Source organism: Brassica oleracea, chromosome C9 (genome assembly GCF_000695525.1).
Source record: "Brassica oleracea var. oleracea cultivar TO1000 chromosome C9, BOL, whole genome shotgun sequence".
In the NCBI taxonomy this organism is placed as follows: domain Eukaryota; kingdom Viridiplantae; phylum Streptophyta; class Magnoliopsida; order Brassicales; family Brassicaceae; genus Brassica; species Brassica oleracea.
This window is the reverse complement of record NC_027756.1, coordinates 45,802,291-45,819,225: the sequence shown is the minus strand read 5'-3', so window position 1 is coordinate 45,819,225 and position 16,935 is coordinate 45,802,291. Positions and strand designations below refer to the sequence as shown.

The 16,935-nt window shown below is 36.5% G+C and overlaps 4 protein-coding genes across 4 annotated transcripts; all 4 read left to right on the top strand.

Moving 5' to 3' along the window:
• Positions 1 to 2,350: 2,350 nt before the first annotated feature.
• On the top strand, positions 2,351 to 5,246 carry LOC106319106 (stem-specific protein TSJT1-like). The gene is made up of 5 exons (XM_013757341.1): positions 2,351 to 2,680; positions 4,201 to 4,441; positions 4,525 to 4,645; positions 4,729 to 4,838; positions 4,950 to 5,246. The coding sequence occupies exons 1-5, from the start codon at positions 2,478 to 2,480 to the stop codon at positions 4,983 to 4,985; spliced, it is 711 nt and encodes a 236-aa protein (XP_013612795.1). The 5' UTR covers positions 2,351 to 2,477; the 3' UTR covers positions 4,986 to 5,246.
• Positions 5,247 to 8,862: 3,616 nt separating this feature from the next.
• Positions 8,863 to 10,787, top strand: LOC106313806 (protein trichome birefringence-like 11). The gene is made up of 3 exons (XM_013751719.1): positions 8,863 to 9,561; positions 9,645 to 10,034; positions 10,112 to 10,787. The coding sequence occupies exons 1-3, from the start codon at positions 9,086 to 9,088 to the stop codon at positions 10,653 to 10,655; spliced, it is 1,410 nt and encodes a 469-aa protein (XP_013607173.1). The 5' UTR covers positions 8,863 to 9,085; the 3' UTR covers positions 10,656 to 10,787.
• A 398-nt stretch (positions 10,788 to 11,185) lies between these two features.
• Positions 11,186 to 13,934, top strand: LOC106312911 (NEDD8-activating enzyme E1 catalytic subunit). Its single transcript, XM_013750600.1, has 9 exons — positions 11,186 to 11,389; positions 11,518 to 11,681; positions 11,795 to 11,997; positions 12,078 to 12,310; positions 12,425 to 12,487; positions 12,563 to 12,619; positions 12,753 to 12,874; positions 13,002 to 13,119; positions 13,398 to 13,934. Exons 1-9 carry the CDS (start codon positions 11,288 to 11,290, stop codon positions 13,710 to 13,712), a joined length of 1,377 nt encoding a protein of 458 aa, XP_013606054.1. The 5' UTR covers positions 11,186 to 11,287; the 3' UTR covers positions 13,713 to 13,934.
• Positions 13,935 to 15,035: 1,101 nt separating this feature from the next.
• Positions 15,036 to 15,957, top strand: LOC106315772. The gene is made up of 2 exons (XM_013753594.1): positions 15,036 to 15,266; positions 15,370 to 15,957. The coding sequence occupies exons 1-2, from the start codon at positions 15,138 to 15,140 to the stop codon at positions 15,688 to 15,690; spliced, it is 450 nt and encodes a 149-aa protein (XP_013609048.1). The 5' UTR covers positions 15,036 to 15,137; the 3' UTR covers positions 15,691 to 15,957.
• The last annotated feature ends 978 nt before the right edge of the window (positions 15,958 to 16,935 follow it).

Below are 16,935 nucleotides of genomic sequence, written 5' to 3'. Positions count from 1 at the left end.
CCATCTAATGATATGCTTACCTCGTCGTATAAGTAATCCATGTCACTTCCCTCCCACGGGTAACGTTGCTGGTGCAGATCAATCCCCTTCACATCTTCCTCATCATTAGGATGCTCTGCAATATACCCTCTGTAAGGTTCAAATTTATGTCGCTAGAATTATCAGAGAAAGAAATGTAAAGTACCCTCCAAATCTTCAGGAGCATCGACATTTTTTTTATTCAATTATCTTCATTCAACCTAACAACCATCAAAATAAAAAGAATGTGAGGCACATAATCTTCAAAATCCAAGTTTAATGAATGGAAAAAAAACTCAAGAAGACAGAAAATGTCAAACACTCACTCGCTTCTTCTTCTTTTACTTCTTGGCTCCCGTGAATGGACTGTCAAAGCCATCATTATTTGCAGGAAAAAATATTAAACAAAACAACTGATGAAAAGAAACAAATATGTTACACAGCACATAAACTCTTCTTGAACAATTAGGCAACAGATAGTATATCTCCCGTGTGACTCAGCTGAGTCCTTGATGGCATCCTGAATGTCTTCTTCTTCTTCTTTGTTAGATCAAAGGGTGCAAGCTAAGGATGACCAAAGAAAATTAAGACCACACAATCATGATTTATCAGGCAAAATAAAATAACTGATGATGAATTTATTAAAGATGGTGAGATGTAGAGACTAAAGAAGAAAAACTGATTCATGAATCTCAAAGAGCCAATCTGTGTTTCTTAGATGAGTCATGAACCGATGATTAAAAATTGAAAGCCCTAAACTTCCATTGAAGAGAACGCTTACAGACCAAAGAGGTTTATAGGGCTTTTTTTTAACGAATCTCATTTCAAGACGTGAGTTATAAAGTGTATTTATTAAATCATTAGATAAAATAAATAAATGTGAGTCCCACATAGAAAACCGAAGAAGCAAAGGTTTCCAAACTTCATAAATATATATTTGTTTCAGTCATTAATGTACAAAGAATTTTTTAGCTCAGTGGTATAAATGTTGTTGTTTAGATCTCAATAACCCGGGTTCAAGTCACAGACTTGACACCTTTTTCACACTTTTTGAAAGTGAGATTCATATATCGATGATGTGTCGCATCATGAGTGATGCAACTGCCCTATTATAATGTAGTGTTTTTTTTTTTCCACTGTCAACACATATTCTGTTTTAATGATATTTTAATTAAGTTGGGTTTTTGTTTTTATAAAAAAAGTTGAAACTGAAACTACAGCCGCTGTTTAGGATACGTATGAAAGTTTTAAATTAATATTACAAAGCTCCAAATTGTTGAGAATTATGTAGAACAAGGTTTTGAATCTTTGATGAAATTATAATGATTCTATCTTGAAAATTAAGAACTTTTATTATATAAATAATTATTCTTACGTCTCACTCTATTTTTTTTTTTTACAGTAGAGTGAGACAGGTATAGTCTGGATCTTGTAGTTGTTCAATTTATAAATGCTTCATTTTTATAATGGTTTTGAAAGCTGAAACACACTAACACCAATTTAAAATTTATATGGTGATTGGTTTAGTTTCAATAGAATCAACTTAGTAAATGACCTTGAAAAACTAGGAAAATATGGTGATACATCGCTTAATTAATTGACAGTTTTAATTTTCCCCGAAAATTAGTTATCTTATTTAGTTGTTCGTAATTTTCATTGTCAATATTAAATTTGGTTTAAATAGCCAAATTTTCTCCCAAAATAATTACTTATATGTTTTGTGCTTGTTACATTTCACCAGTTACGTATTTAATTTCACTTACGAGTTTTTGCTGGTTTTCTTATATTAAATGTATGAAAAATATGGCGAAGAAAAAGGTAGAAAAGGGTTGTAACGTGTAAGAAGTAAGAACTGTGTTTATTCATCAAAGTGGATGTTGTTATCCCTTCTCTTGTTTTACGCAAAGTATATGTTGTTAGCTTAAAAATGGAAACAAAAAAATAAATTTCAAATAAGTAAAATTTAAATTCACCAGTATTTTACAATTTATAAATGAAAAGTTAAGAATTCACCAGTAAAATTTAAATTCACCAGTATTTTACAATTTATAAATAAAAAGCTATTTTATTGGAGTAAATTTTCAATAATTAGGTCTTTGAGAAAGGAGATTGGATAAGACAAGAGACCACAAATGACACAGGTCCCATAAAACTAGAATCTAACGCTCGAGAATGATTCCATCCCTCCCGCATGGACCCCACGTATTAGTTCACTGCCACATGTAAACACGTCAGGACGTTAATTTCCGTGTAATTAATAGAAGATTCAGGAGAAGCTAAAATGACGAAAATACCCACGATATCCTTCGTCTTCCTCCTATATAATTAAACACCATTGATCTCTTTTGTCACAACCTCCATGTCCCATACATCTTTAGCAGCAAGAGAACTCAACAGTTTAATTTTCCACAAAACTAGTTTTTTCGGGTTTTAGTCGGTATCGTCGGAAGAGAGAGAAAATGTTGGGAATTTTCAGCGGAGCTATAGTATCATTGCCGGAAGAGCTGGTGGCTGCCGGGAACCGAACTCCGTCTCCGAAGACAACCGGATCGGTCCTAGTCAACAAGTTCGTAGAGAAAAATCCCTCTGCCGTGTCCGTACAGGTCGGCGACTACGTGCAGCTTGCGTACAGCCACCACAAAGAGAGTCCTCTCCGGCCAAGGTGAGTCGCCCGTTATTTGTTCGTTTTCATTTCTCGTTGAAATCAGCCGACTATGTTTCCAAAGTTTTTACCTTGTGACGGTGGTGAAATCATCGTCCAGCTTCTCATATCGTTGATGATTAAATTAATATTGTACATAACAAAAATTAACGACCCATGGTCCAATTGCATGTAACAACCAATTAGACACCGGTTTTCTTATCTGAAATTACAGAGAAGATAAGAAATTAGTGAATATCATTAATTATCTTAATCATTTAGATAATACAGTATTTTATAATTCTAGATTCCGATTTACATAATCACTCCACTAAACTTAGGATGATGTGTTTGTGGTGTGGTGTGTGGACCCAAAGAGTAAGTCCAGATTTTACTTTAAAAAAAGATTTTATTTCCTACATCATCATAGGTGTAACTTTTAATCTTTTATAGAATACATCGATCCTAACTGTGTGGACTGTGGATGGATTCATATGCGAAAAATACAATTTAAAATATCTTTAATACTTTTTTTTGTTAAAAAATTTCTTTAATACTTATCCAAGGAAAGATCCCAATGGTTAAAAAGGATACTTTAAAATCTTGTATATGTATCCATGTGTTTTTTGTTTGTTTATCAGATAATTTATTCATTACAGATGTATATATCAAGTGTTACATATTTACATGTTATATTCATAAGAATCATAACCAACAAAAATATAGATTGAAAGATCCAAAAAATTAGATACCTTAAGTTTAAAAATCTAATAGTCGACTTTGTCGGTGACTGTGGCGCGCAAGGACACGTCTCAGCAGTTGTGTTGCTCGTCAAAGATGATTGACCAGTCTCTCATGACTCATCTGAATTGTTCATGTCACCGAGACTCCGATTGCTAACTGGAAACATAAATAAATAGCACAGATAAAATAAAAGTTAAGAACATAGGGAAGAAGTTCTAGATTGTGGTAGAAAATAAGTCATTACACATCAGCCATAAAACTGAAAGTAGACAAAACTTGGTCCGTGTTCATAGACAAAGACGTCTACATGGACGTGAGATCATAATTGATGGATCATCATACTATCATAATAATTATATAATTTTATTTTCTTCTTCTTACAATACCAATGATATGGTACAGTTACTATTTACTATCCATGAATCAGATTTCTCAATGATATGACCATGTGGTAAACAAATTATTCTATCTCAAAATCCATCCACAAGTAAATTATAGGGACAATGTGTTTTGGATATGGCAAATCTACAGAGGCAGCTTTGCTGGTCCACCAAACCCTATCAGGCTACAATTGAACCCCACACGCATTAATATAGATAGCCTTACGAATTATGATGCCTCACTTTCTTCCTTTAGCTCTTAGCTCTTAGCTCTTAGCCCTGCCCATACCAATACATTCATAATTGTATGTCTATTTAAAGTTCCGATGCTGACTCACCTGTTTGACTATTCTCATTATCAATTGCAATAACTTCCTTCGGATGAGTTAAATATGTATTTGTGTGTAATTGATGCAGGTCATTTGGGGCTAAGGATGAGATATTCTGCTTGTTCCAAGGCTCACTTGTCAACTTAGGAAGCCTTAAACAACAATATGGGCTTGCAAAGAATGCAAACGAGGTTCTCTTGGTCATTGAGGCTTACAAGACTCTCCGTGACAGAGCTCCTTACCCAGCCAACCACGTCGTGTCACACCTAAGTGGCGATTTTGCCTTTGTGGTCTTTGATAAATCAACCTCCACTCTGTTTGTAGCCTCTGTAAGCTCTTCTTAACACCCTTTTTTTTACGGTGAGGTTTGATTGAATTAGGCGGTAAAAAAATTGGTTTAAATTTGCTGCAGGACCAAGAAGGTAAGGTACCATTGTACTGGGGGATAACAGCTGATGGGTATGTGGCATTTGCTGATGATATTGAGTTGCTAAAAGGTGCTTGTGGCAAATCTCTTGCTTCTTTCCCTCAAGGTTTGTTTCTTCATGTTCTTTGTTTCACTCCCACGTTCAAGACTTCTGGGATATTACAGGCAGTCTGAATGGTTGTGTTGCAGGCTGTTTTTACTCGACTGCCTTGGGTGGGCTTAGGAGCTTTGAGAACCCTAAGAACAAGATCACTGCCATTCCTGCTAGAGAGGAAGAAATTTGGGGAGCCACCTTCAAGGTGATTTGATTGATTCTTCATGAACAAATCATTTATATCTATTTTTATTTTATTTTTGTCAGCAACATTATTTAAAAAGGCTCATAACACAAACAATGGTGTTTGAAACAGGTGGAAGGAGCAGCAGTTCTTGCACATGGAGATTGATTAAAATCAAGATCCATCTCTCTTAATATCTAAACTCCAACAGCAAACAAAATAATGATGTAGAGAAAACAAGAAGCTGTTCTATGAGTTTTTTTATTTATAAATATTATGAATGGTTGGTTATGATGCGTGTAGTGTGTTCTCTCTTTTGTACAGTCTGCGTCTGTCTCTTCTCAAAACTCAAAATCTACCTTCTCTTGATCCTTTTTTTAATCTCATGTTCAGATCTTGTGTTTCTTCAGTAAGTCTTGCAATTCTCAATCTGTCTACAGTCTTAAACGCAAACCTCTAAGAAGTCATATTGAGATTGCAGATAATGTGTCCTGAGTATTGAGTAGTAGTCTTTATTTGGTAATCACAACCTTCAGGTTTTATTTATAACAGTACTGAAGAAAAAGACACAACAGAATAAAAACATGAACAACTTTGAAGTTTCTCATAGAGAATAAGATGTAGTAGAAGGCAAAACAAGTCCATTTCATGTGTTCCTCAGATTAAGATGCAGGGCAGATATCCTCCAAACTGTAGAAAAAAAGCGATGATATTAATAAAGAAAAAAAATTGTAGTTTCTGCAGAAGCTTCAGTAAGAAAGAAATCCATACCTCTCCCCTAAACATTCGATAATGTTGCTAGTGAGAGTTAATATCTTATGTTTTGTAAAAGCCATATGATTCCCATGATGGCTGGATTCTCAAAGGAACTGAAATTTTCAGAGAGTGTTAAAATGGACTGAGCTAGAAAATGATTGAGAAAACGTTGTCGCAGAGCAGGAGATATCTAACCTTACAGGACCTGGTTTAAGCTGTTTCGCCCATGACAAGAAACACTGCCACACTAGATGAAACCAAATACATGTAATGTAGCGGCTACAAAAGTTTAGACATTTAACCCGATCAACCTAATGATACTGGATCAAAGAATAACTCACCTCCCACTCCCAGAGAGAATAAACCGGATCAACCTAATGATATTGACTGTTTGACACAAAGGCCAAGCATTCTGTTCATCTACTTCACAATTCAGCACTTTCTGAACCGGACGCTTATATATACTCTCGTCTACATTTGGGGTTAAGACAGCAAGTGGATACCTGTTGACAAGATCAATGGAAGTTGTCACAAGAATCAGTCCGTCCTGCAGCGTTTTAAAATAGAACAATGAAGAGACAAAACAATCAAATGGTTTGGGAGAAGAACCGAGCCGATCGATCCAATCTTTACACTATATGTCACTGCTTACCCCATCTACCACAAAAGGAACATTGAACTTTTTGGCAAGAAGCATATGATTTACTCACACATTTCTGGACCAAAGCATTGACACGTTAAAATACATAATGTAATGAGGCAGAAGCAGAGGAATGAACACCAGGAGAAACGGATCCCTTCACAAACCAGGACCAATCACAAGGCAATTCAAATCTTTCCATCCATTTATCGACTGTTTGGTTTGTTTCTCTGTAACCGGAGATAGAGTTATTCCGTGCATGATTGATGGTTACGTGAGGGTTCTAGTTGAGTGTCTTTGCTCGGATTCCAATGAAAGTTCAGATATTTCATCTCGCTTTCAGAGAATAATTTCTTCTTCAGTTTGTTTCCAACTTTCCATATATGTTCTTAATCATTGCTTCTTGATGAATAGAATTTATGCTCTGTTAGAAGCTCTTAGGGAACTTTTTTTTTTTGAATTGATGTTAAATTTATTCAGATTCAAAAAAAAATCTTTAAAAAAAAATGTGACTCTGTTTGAATAGTGATTCTTATTAAGAAAACTGCTACCTAAGGGTCCTAAGCTACTCTAATCGGTTTGCAAACCAAACCCTTAAGAACTTTGAGTATTCAATTCATTGGTCTTGTAGATGAACAATAGGAGGCGAGGTGGGACAATAACAATATGGAGGGGTGGGAGAAGAAAAGGTAGATCATATCAGTTTCTTGTGAACTTGCTAGGAACAACGTTAAGATCAATCTGTGACTATCCACCATTTGTCTTTTTTTTTTTATCTCAGTTATGATCGATTGTCTAAATCATTTTCGAACTTATTAAACTCAAAGAATAGAATTGTAGTTGAGTTCCAAACTTTGTGCATGGTTTGCTCCTTGTTGGGATGTTAAAAAGGGTTTTTGAGCCCAGCCCTGCCGGAAGTAGGGGTGTTCAATCCGGATATCAGTTCGGTTTCGGTTCTATTTTTTCGTTTTTTTTGGTATTTCGGTTAGTAAAATATAACTACCATTCTAAATCCATATTTACTTCGGTTCGGTTCAGTTTATATACCGTCGGTTTCTCGGTTTATTCGGTTTTATACCAAAACATAATTATTTAGTTTGAGATCATATTATATAACTTTTAGAGCCATATTGTCATTGCAATCATTTATTAAAAAAATATTATATTTTCAAATAAAAAAATAAAAAAATAAAAACGCTTATACCTTCAGATAAAATAATCAAATCTAGAATTAAAATCAAAGCTCGAAATTTTGAAAAAAAAATATAAAACAAAAGAGAAGTATGAAAGAAAAGTTTTTCCACTCTTCCGTATTTAATTATCAAAATCATGCTTCTTCGAGTGAAACTCTGTTCGTTTATAAATAAAAAAAAGTTGTGAAATTTTTTTCCTAGTTAGTATCCATCAAATTTATAACCTTCACTTCAATTTAATCAATGCTAAAAGAAAGCAAAATAATTAAAAGAAGAAGACAGGAAAAATAATTAAGCAAATTTATAAGTCTCAGTTGCCGATGAATTGTTATTTAATTATATTTTAAGTGTTTTTCAAATTAGGATTCTTTATTACTATAAAAAATATGGTAATAATTATTAACAAAAAAATAACTTATATAACAAATAGATTTTCATATGATGTTATAAAATATGTACATATTTACATGTTTCTACTTTTGATCGGTTTAATCGGTTATCAACCAAACCATATCCAAATCCTACGATTTTTATAAAATCATATCCATTCGGTTTATATGGTATATACCAAAACCACACTATATTGTCTATTTCGGTTCAGTTCGGTTTTATCATATTGGACATGCCTACCTGGAAGATATAAACCCAGCCCTTATATAGTCCATTCCTATTATAGTTCTTCTTGGTCTCTACAAAGATCTGCTTTTACGACGAGAAAAGCGTCTGCAGATCGCAAAGGTCAACACAAGAGAAAGCAACAAGTGTAAATGGAATTACCTTGAGATCCATCATCTCTTACACTCTTTCTACGTTTCATGGTTCGACCAAATCATTATAAAAAAACATTTATTATTACCTTGAATTCATCAGTTAAACAAAAGCCATTTTAGTGATCTTGAGATCTCATAGTAAGACGACTAAATAAAGGGTAATCTGATCTTGGCCGGTACGCAAGCGCTTCTCGGTTCTCACTCTCTGACTCATTGAATCTTGTCCCTAGACAAACATGACATGTGATGTGTTCATGCTAATCTCCGCCATGGACGGCTCCGAGCTTCCTAAAATTAATTTACTTTTCTTTAATCAGTAGAAGATTCCATCTTATTTCCACGTTCATTTTTATTGAATCTACCAAACCAACTTTTTAACTTTATTGCTAAGAACCTTTTGATATTTGATTATTTTCGAACCATTATGACCATAACGCTATTTTCGGTTAATGAAAAAGGTAAACGAAGACTAATCGCGTTAAGACCAATACTACAACCAGCCAAACGACTTAACCGTTTCTTATGCGCACCGTAAAGCGACGCCGTTTTCGACCCCACCTCTCTCTGACCACTTGTATTACGCGCCATGATCGCGCGTGCGCCATCTTTTGGATCTACGGGACCCACCACGATTCATACATACTTCTCTCCAAGCCTCTCTCTCTTTCTCCCTTTTTGAGAAACGAGACGGTCAAGAAAAAGTTAAGAGAGTGTTCTTTATTGTTTTACATCACTTGCTTAGATTTTGAAAGCGAGCCGAAACAGTTTTAACATAGCTTTGAATCTAAAATCTCCTCAAGCAACGCTGCCTCTCCAGCTTCTCTGGCCATTCTTGTTTCTCATTAAAGAGCCGCAAGAAGAAGAGTAAAGTCTTCTACTTTCAGCAGCTGTATCCTCATTAATACACAGATGTCGAAGAACCCATCTCTCGAAGACGACGAAGCCACACCAATCCCCGAAGCAATCAAGAGATTCAAGCGCTTACGACTCGTCTTCGAGCCCTCGCTGGGAGTCTTGGGTTTCTTCTTGGTGGGTTTGTGTTTAGTCTTCAGCTTCTTCTACCTCGACTACACAAGCGTGGCTCAAACCAAAAGCCGCGACTTTTCGAATCAGTCCGGTAGATTCCTCTGGCTCAAGGAGCTCGATGTTGGCTCTGGAGATACCAACACCAACACCAATAACGGAAACAGAGCTGAGTTTCTTGATGAGAGTGGGAACGCCTGTGATGTGTTTCATGGGAGATGGGTCTGGGACGAAGCGTATCCCTTGTATCAGTCCAAAGATTGCTCCTTTCTTGACGAAGGATTCAGATGCACTGAGTTCGGGAGACTCGATGTGTTCTACACCAAGTGGAGATGGCAACCTACTCACTGTGATTTGCCTAGGTAAATGTTTCTCCTGCGTTTTGTTACCGTTTCTCCTGCGTTTTGATTAGTTTAGTAAAGTAAGAGTTTGCTTTGAGTTTCAGATTTGATGCGAAGTTGATGCTGGAAAAACTAAGGAACAAGAGGCTAGTCTTCGTTGGAGACTCGATTGGGAGGAACCAGTGGGAGTCTCTTCTTTGTATGCTCTCTTCTGGAGTTGAGAACAAGGGTTCGGTTTACGAAGTGAACAATAGGACTATAACTAAGCACATGGGCTTCTTTGTCTTCAAGTTTCATGACTACAACTGCACTGTTGAGTACTACAGAGCACCGTTTCTGGTTCTCCAGAGCCGTCCTCCTAAAGGCTATCCAGAGAAGGTGAAGACGACTCTTAAGCTGGAGACGATGGATTGGTATGCCGACAAGTGGAGAGACGCGGATGTGTTGGTGTTTAACACTGGGCATTGGTGGAACTATGAGAAAACTATCCGCGGGTTTAGCTTCTTTCTTTAACAATCTTTTGTACCAATCGGTTTGTGTTTGGTTCCCTGATCGATTGTTATTTTTGCAGAGGTTGTTACTTTCAAGAAGGAGCGAAAGTGAGGATGAAGATGAAGATAGAGCATGCTTATCGAAGAGCTATGAAGACCGTTGTGAAGTGGATACAAGAAGAGGTTGATTCAAGCAAAACGCAAGTCTTCTTCCGCACATTTGCTCCAGTGCATTTCAGGGGAGGAGATTGGAGAAGCGGAGGAACGTGTCATATGGAGACGCTGCCTGATTTTGGAGCCTCTCTAGTTCCACCAGAGACTTGGGAACATCTGAAGCTCCTTGGAGACGTCTTGTCACCTCTTTACCACTCGAACACATCATCACAGGCGGCGGCTAAGCTGAAACTGCTGAACATAACTGCCATGGCTGCTCAAAGAAACGATGGCCACCCGTCACTGTACTACTTGGGTTCGGCTAGTCCTGCACCGGTACACAGACAAGACTGTAGCCATTGGTGTCTCCCTGGTGTTCCTGATGCGTGGAACGAGATTCTCTTTGCGTTGTTTCTTAAGCGTGAAGGCTATTCAAGATCAAACAGTGGCGATTCAGACACCTTTACATAGCATCTTGTTGTTCAGAGCCTGACCTTAAGGCTTTTGATTGGGTGATTAGGTTAATTGGGTGGGGGATATATGTAGTTACTGAATAGGTTAAAAGCATCCTTGGTTGTAAAGATACTTCTCATTACCTTCAAAAGATTTGAGTTACTTCATCAGATTATTCATATAAATTCATAATACAAAAGTAACATTACCTACTGAACAGAAATAGAAAGAGTTAAGTTATTCATATGAATCCAACACAGCATATACAAGATTGATTAACTATTTTTTGATTAAATCCCATATTTTAATCGAATCTTTGGACAATATCATCAAGACAACATGATGTGATTTGCTTAAATATTCCAAACTTTTATAAATAGTAAAAAGATCCACCAAAACTTAGCAAGAGGAAAAAGCCAAATTAACATAAATTAATTAACAATTTTTCCGAATATAGACAAAAGGTTGAAAAGGCCAAATTAACATTTTCCCTAATATATAATATAGTTTTGGGCCCAGGCCCATAGTATAAGGGTCATGTCGCAAGAGAGAGGTTTCGAAACTCTCTGTGGCAGTGTGTATCGCCTCCTTGGATTGTTGGAGCTCTCCTCCGTCATCATCAGTTTCTCTGAATCGACACACTCTCTCGTATGGTTTTAATGGATGCTCCTCAGAGTAAGTCGAGAGACCTCGACAAGCTTCTTCTCAGATCTGGAAATCTCGTCGGCCCCGGCTTCTTCCCCGGAACCGATGTAAAAAACAGAAAACCTTAATCACTCATCTTCCATCTATCTATCGTTGCTTCGATTATGATTTGCTTCTCTATGAAAATTTTCTGTATCGTTTTATGGTTTTGATGAGATGAATTTTCATTGTACAGCTGAGAGACGATATACGAGAATATGTGAGAGTCTTGGTGGTTGGTGCGGGTGGATTGGGTTGTGAGCTCCTCAAGGACTTGGCTCTTTCCGGTTTTCGTAATTTGGATGTGATTGACATGGATCGAATCGAGGTCACCAATCTCAATCGCCAGTTCCTCTTCAGGTGATGTCTTCTTCTTCCTCTCATTCGTTTAATCTATGGTTTAATCTGTATTGATTTGATTGTTTCATATATGATTGATTGATTTTGTTTGGTTTGTGTGTCTTTGTAATTAGACTTGAGGATGTAGGAAAGCCTAAGGCAGAGGTAGCAGCAAAGCGTGTGATGGAGAGAGTGAGTGGGGTGGAGATTAAGCCTCATTTTTCGCGTATAGAAGACAAAGAGCTTGACTTTTATAACGATTTTAATATCATTGCTCTTGGTCTTGACTCCATCGAAGCTCGGAGATACATCAATGGTGTAGCTTGTGGCTTTCTTGGTATGGAAATTGTTTTAACTTCTCTCTGCCTTTGTGTTTTTTTTTTCCCTCTCTAATCATTTGTTTTGTGTGGAGTATAGAGTATGATGAGGATGATAACCCGAGGAGTGAAACAATTAAGCCGATGGTTGATGGAGGAACCGAAGGTTTCAAGGGTCATGCTAGAGTTATCGTCCCTGGTGTTACACCCTGCTTTGAGTGCACGATTTGGCTTTTCCCACCTCAAGTGAAGTTTCCTTTGTGCACTCTCGCAGAAACCCCTAGGAATGCAGCTCATTGCATTGAGTATGCTCATCTCATTAAGTGGCATGAGGTATGTGATGTGAATAGATTCTTTATGAAAGAGGCTCTTTCCAAGGGTATACATATATATATATATATATATATTTGTTGCGGTGACTATAGTAATAGTTTATCCTTTTTGAAGGTTCATGGTGGAAAATCATTTGATCCTGATGAGCCGGAACATATGAAGTGGGTCTATGATGAGGTAAGTCTTTCTTTTGCTCTCTTATGCTTTGCGTTTTAAATTTGGTTTATATCATATTTTGCATTATCTTCGCAGGCTATCAAGAGAGCCGAGCTTTTTGGAATTCCTGGTGTCACATACTCTCTCACACAAGTATGTTTCGCACGTTTCTGTCAATTTCTAAAAAAATTCCAGTAATCTGTTGAAGCAAGTGTGACCCGTCAATTTATATTCATTAAGGAACTATAATGAGAGAACCCTTGTTTTTTTTTTTTTTTGCATATAGGGTGTGGTTAAAAACATCATACCGGCGATTGCATCCACCAACGCGATTATATCCGCAGCTTGTGCACTTGAAACCTTGAAGATTGTATCTGGATGTAGCAAAACACTTGCAAATTATCTTACGTATGGTTTTGCTTGCTTCTTATTTGCTAGTGTTCAGACTACTGTTTCTTTACTTAGATATAACATATTTGCAAAGAGTTCTTCAGTGTTATCCTGAAACAATTTGGTTGGTTTTCATTTTCCTAAGGTATAATGGTGGAGAGGGTCTCCACACTAAAGTGACTGAATTTGAGAGAGACAAGGAGTGTCTTGTATGTGGTCCGGGTATTCTGATTGAGCTGGACACCTCAATTACTTTGCAAAAGGTCCTTCCTCTCGCCCTGTTTGTCTCGTTCTCTCCATTTAATACCTCCATGATCCTTATTTTGTTAGCTATTGATTGCGTTAGTTATGCTCACTTATCCTCTTCTCTAGTGCCATTTCGATTGATGCATTTAATTTCATCCCTGTATCGATGCTTGGATCTTATTGTTCTTAGTTAGTCTTCTCACTGTTACCAAGCTGTATACTACCCTTTACCTAGATGAGTTATTCGTGCTAAAGTTCCTCTCTTTCCGCGTCTTATGTTGTGTGTTTCTCCTAGTTCATTGACATGCTTGAAGAGCATCCCAAGCTTCTATTGTCGAATGCAAGTGTCAAACACGGCAAAGACAGCCTCTACATGCAGGCGCCTCCTGTTCTAGAAGAAATGCACAGACCAAACCTAAGCAAGCCGCTCTATGATCTCATGGGAAGAGTCGAGAAGGACACTGTTCATGTGTTTGGCACAGCCCTCAAGAACGAAGAGAAACAGTCGAGCTTAACGAAGCTAAGGGTTGTTTTCAAAGAAGTTGATGGTGTTGCAGACATGGATACAGCCATTTTGAGAGTGAACTCTAAGAGAAAAACACCCCTTTGATCGCAGCAAGATCCATTAAGATAATTGGGAAGCTTGACATTTGTTCCGTTTTCATTATTGGTCGTTCTTTTTTTTTTGGTTCCGTAGTTAATAGCTGTGACAGCAAATCCTAAGAGCCTGAAACAGATGGGTTTATATGATTATTCTTAACCTCCAAGATGTGTGTGTATCTGTGACACGAAATAACATAGAGCCTGAAACAAGCTCTGATCTTATGCTTTAGTTCATATGTTCTGAAGTTCTAAGTTCCCCTAACTATCAAATTCAAAGTCAGTTTTTCATATAACACTAAGATATTTTCTTTTCAGAATTTTTATATAAAACAACTCTTATATTTTTAAATAAACAAATTTAAAGAATTTATTTATTATACAACTTGCCTTTTTACATTTTTAGAAAACTTATCTGTTTTAGTATTTCCTTTTTTCTCTTCTTCCGTTTGTGGCTATACTTGCTTACACTTTGCACCTTTCCCTTCATATGATCTTGGAGACTTTTAAACTAGCCTTTTGAAACCTATAGTATGGGTCGAAGAGATAAGGTAAGTTCTATAACTTGTTTGTTCATTATCACCAGTGAAAGGTCAAGATTTGAGCATGCAAATCACTAATCAAAGACCCCCAAAATGAATTAAAATCATTATCTTAACAATAAAAAAAACCCAAGTGATATGAACTCCTTGTGTGTTCTTTTACTTGGAAAGTGATTATAAAATAGATAATTGTGTACCTATACCATCAAGCTTTGCTTGGGAAATGGTTTATATGAACTATCATCAAATATGATAGGTGTGTGACCCTACTTCACTCGAACACTATCCTCAAACCATATCATATCAATGAATTTGTTTCTCTCTCTCTCTCCAAAATCCAAATTGTGTAGTGTCCATTTCCTCAATTGCTCACCACAAACTGTCTTCAGATGTGGCTGTTTTAGGATACATAACAAATACTTCATTATGGTTCTAGCAAAGATTTTTTCCCCTTTTTCCCAATAAGGGTATCTGAACATTTGTTGGTTCAGTTTAGTTATATTGGTAGTAATTTAGTAAAGCTATAAAAAAATTTGGGTAAGTATATGATATTGTAATAAAAACAGTGGATATGGGTTGTTTGTGAACTTTGATTTCTTTCTTTAAAACATTTTAACAACTGGATAACATCAATGCACAACCTACTTGTGTCCTTCATGCTATGTATTGTAGGGACTTGGCCAGATTAGATTTACATTGTTCAAAATCTCTTTCTTTTTTTCTAATGGCCCCACTCTCCCACCCACATGCTCCTCTCTCTCTCTTCCTCTCTCTAAGGGCTGGCCTATTTATTTGACTCCTTCAACGTTCCCTCGAACTCCACTTGAAGCAAAGATAACAAAAACACACACACAAGACTTGTTTGTGCAGAACAACCAAGTCTCAAGAAAGCTATGGAGTTAGAGCTTGATGACGATGTCTTCTTTGCAGACATAAGCAAACAGATCTCTCTTCTCATCATGGATGAAGATGAACAGCTCAACCCTGTTTCACTCTCTTCCTCCTCCCCTCTCGCGTTCCAGGTTTGTTCCTGTGTCCACACACATTTAGCCTCTCTTTCTCTCTCTCTCTCTCTAAAGATACCTCTCTCTAAGCATGTGTTTCTTGAAATTTTTGTGTAAACAGAGTATGTTCAGAGGAAGTTACCAAACGGCTCCATATATGTACCATCAAGAACAGAGCAAAGGGACTGGTGTTTTCATTCCTAAATCTTCTCAGACCAGAAGAAGACCTCATCATCCGAAGCAAGGCAGGGTTAATTCCTTCAACGCCAAGCAACAACACTCTCTTCATCAAAACAGACAACAGTATCAGCAGAATCATGACAACTTGAGAAGAACCCTCACCACTCACAACAACAACAACAAGAGCAGCATGGTAACTAGTAACGTTCATGCTTCTATCCCAAGAAGAACCTACAGAGATGCAGCTTCTATCTACAGTTAATTAATTTAACAAATATTCTGCAAGATTCGTGGCTTTTGGTGTGATTGATTAATATAACAATATAATATTTTATAGATGCATAAGATTTGTTTGTTTGTAAATCAGGAAGAATAAAGATTCTATAAGGAAGGAAGGTACTTGGAGATGTGTTCCAAGCTTGTTCTTATTTTAATGTAACTCTTTCTTGGTTATTTTAGAGATGATATTTCACTGACTTCTCTATTTGTAAAATATGTTTTAAGGATTAATAAAAATCAAGTTGCGAAATCTTGTTGGTCGATTACAACAAGAGATTAATGGAGGAATGTGTAAAGACAAACCCCCATGTGGAATTAGCAAATGTTCTATGTCTCTGTCCAATCAATCAATATCTTGGGGACATCACAGACGAGTTTGCCACACTGTCTCTGAATATTAAAGAAAAGTCAGATCTAATCTTAAACTAAGAAAGAGGTCCAAAAAGACTGTCACAAGCTCACACACACCTTCTGTCATGCCATGCCACTCACCCTCACATGCCCATCTCTCTGCCATTATTAGTTCTCATTCATTCCCTTTCTTCTTTACTATTTAGAGCAAAATAATATGTTGTTTCACTTCCCTCCTATCTATTAAACAAAATATCTTATTTTTCAGTATATATCACATACCACTCTTTCACACATAGACAGAACGTCTATATAATAGCAAACTGTTTTTTGTAACTGTTGAAGTCATCACTTTTTTATAGAAAAAAAAAATTGTATCTAATGGTCAAGCTTGTTTTAATTATGCAATCTAGCGGACAAGATTTAGTTTCCTTTAAAATGATGATGTCATCTTTTATTAAAGCAAATGACGTCTTTTGTTTTCCTCGAACGAACGCCTTCCTTCAAATAACAATGGCACCTCCTGAAAAAATTATAAATGTCATCCTCTTTGTTATTCTCTTCTTTCCGATTGTTCTCTTATACGGACTGATTTTTCGTTGAGAAGAATCCATGTAAATTGTCATTTGAACCAGTCAGATATTTAAGTTCTATTGATTTGTTCATTTAAAATTACAGATTGCAGTCTCTGTTGGTCTAGATTTATGTTTTCGTGTGATGTCATAACGGTGTCGATGATGTAACTCTAAAACCAACATGTGTTCACGAATTTAGGTTTCTTTAACAATTTGATCTGATAAAAAACACTTTGCCAAGTCGTGAACGTTCGAATGATTCTTTATTATTATGATTCACTTGTAAAGGAAGATATATTTTC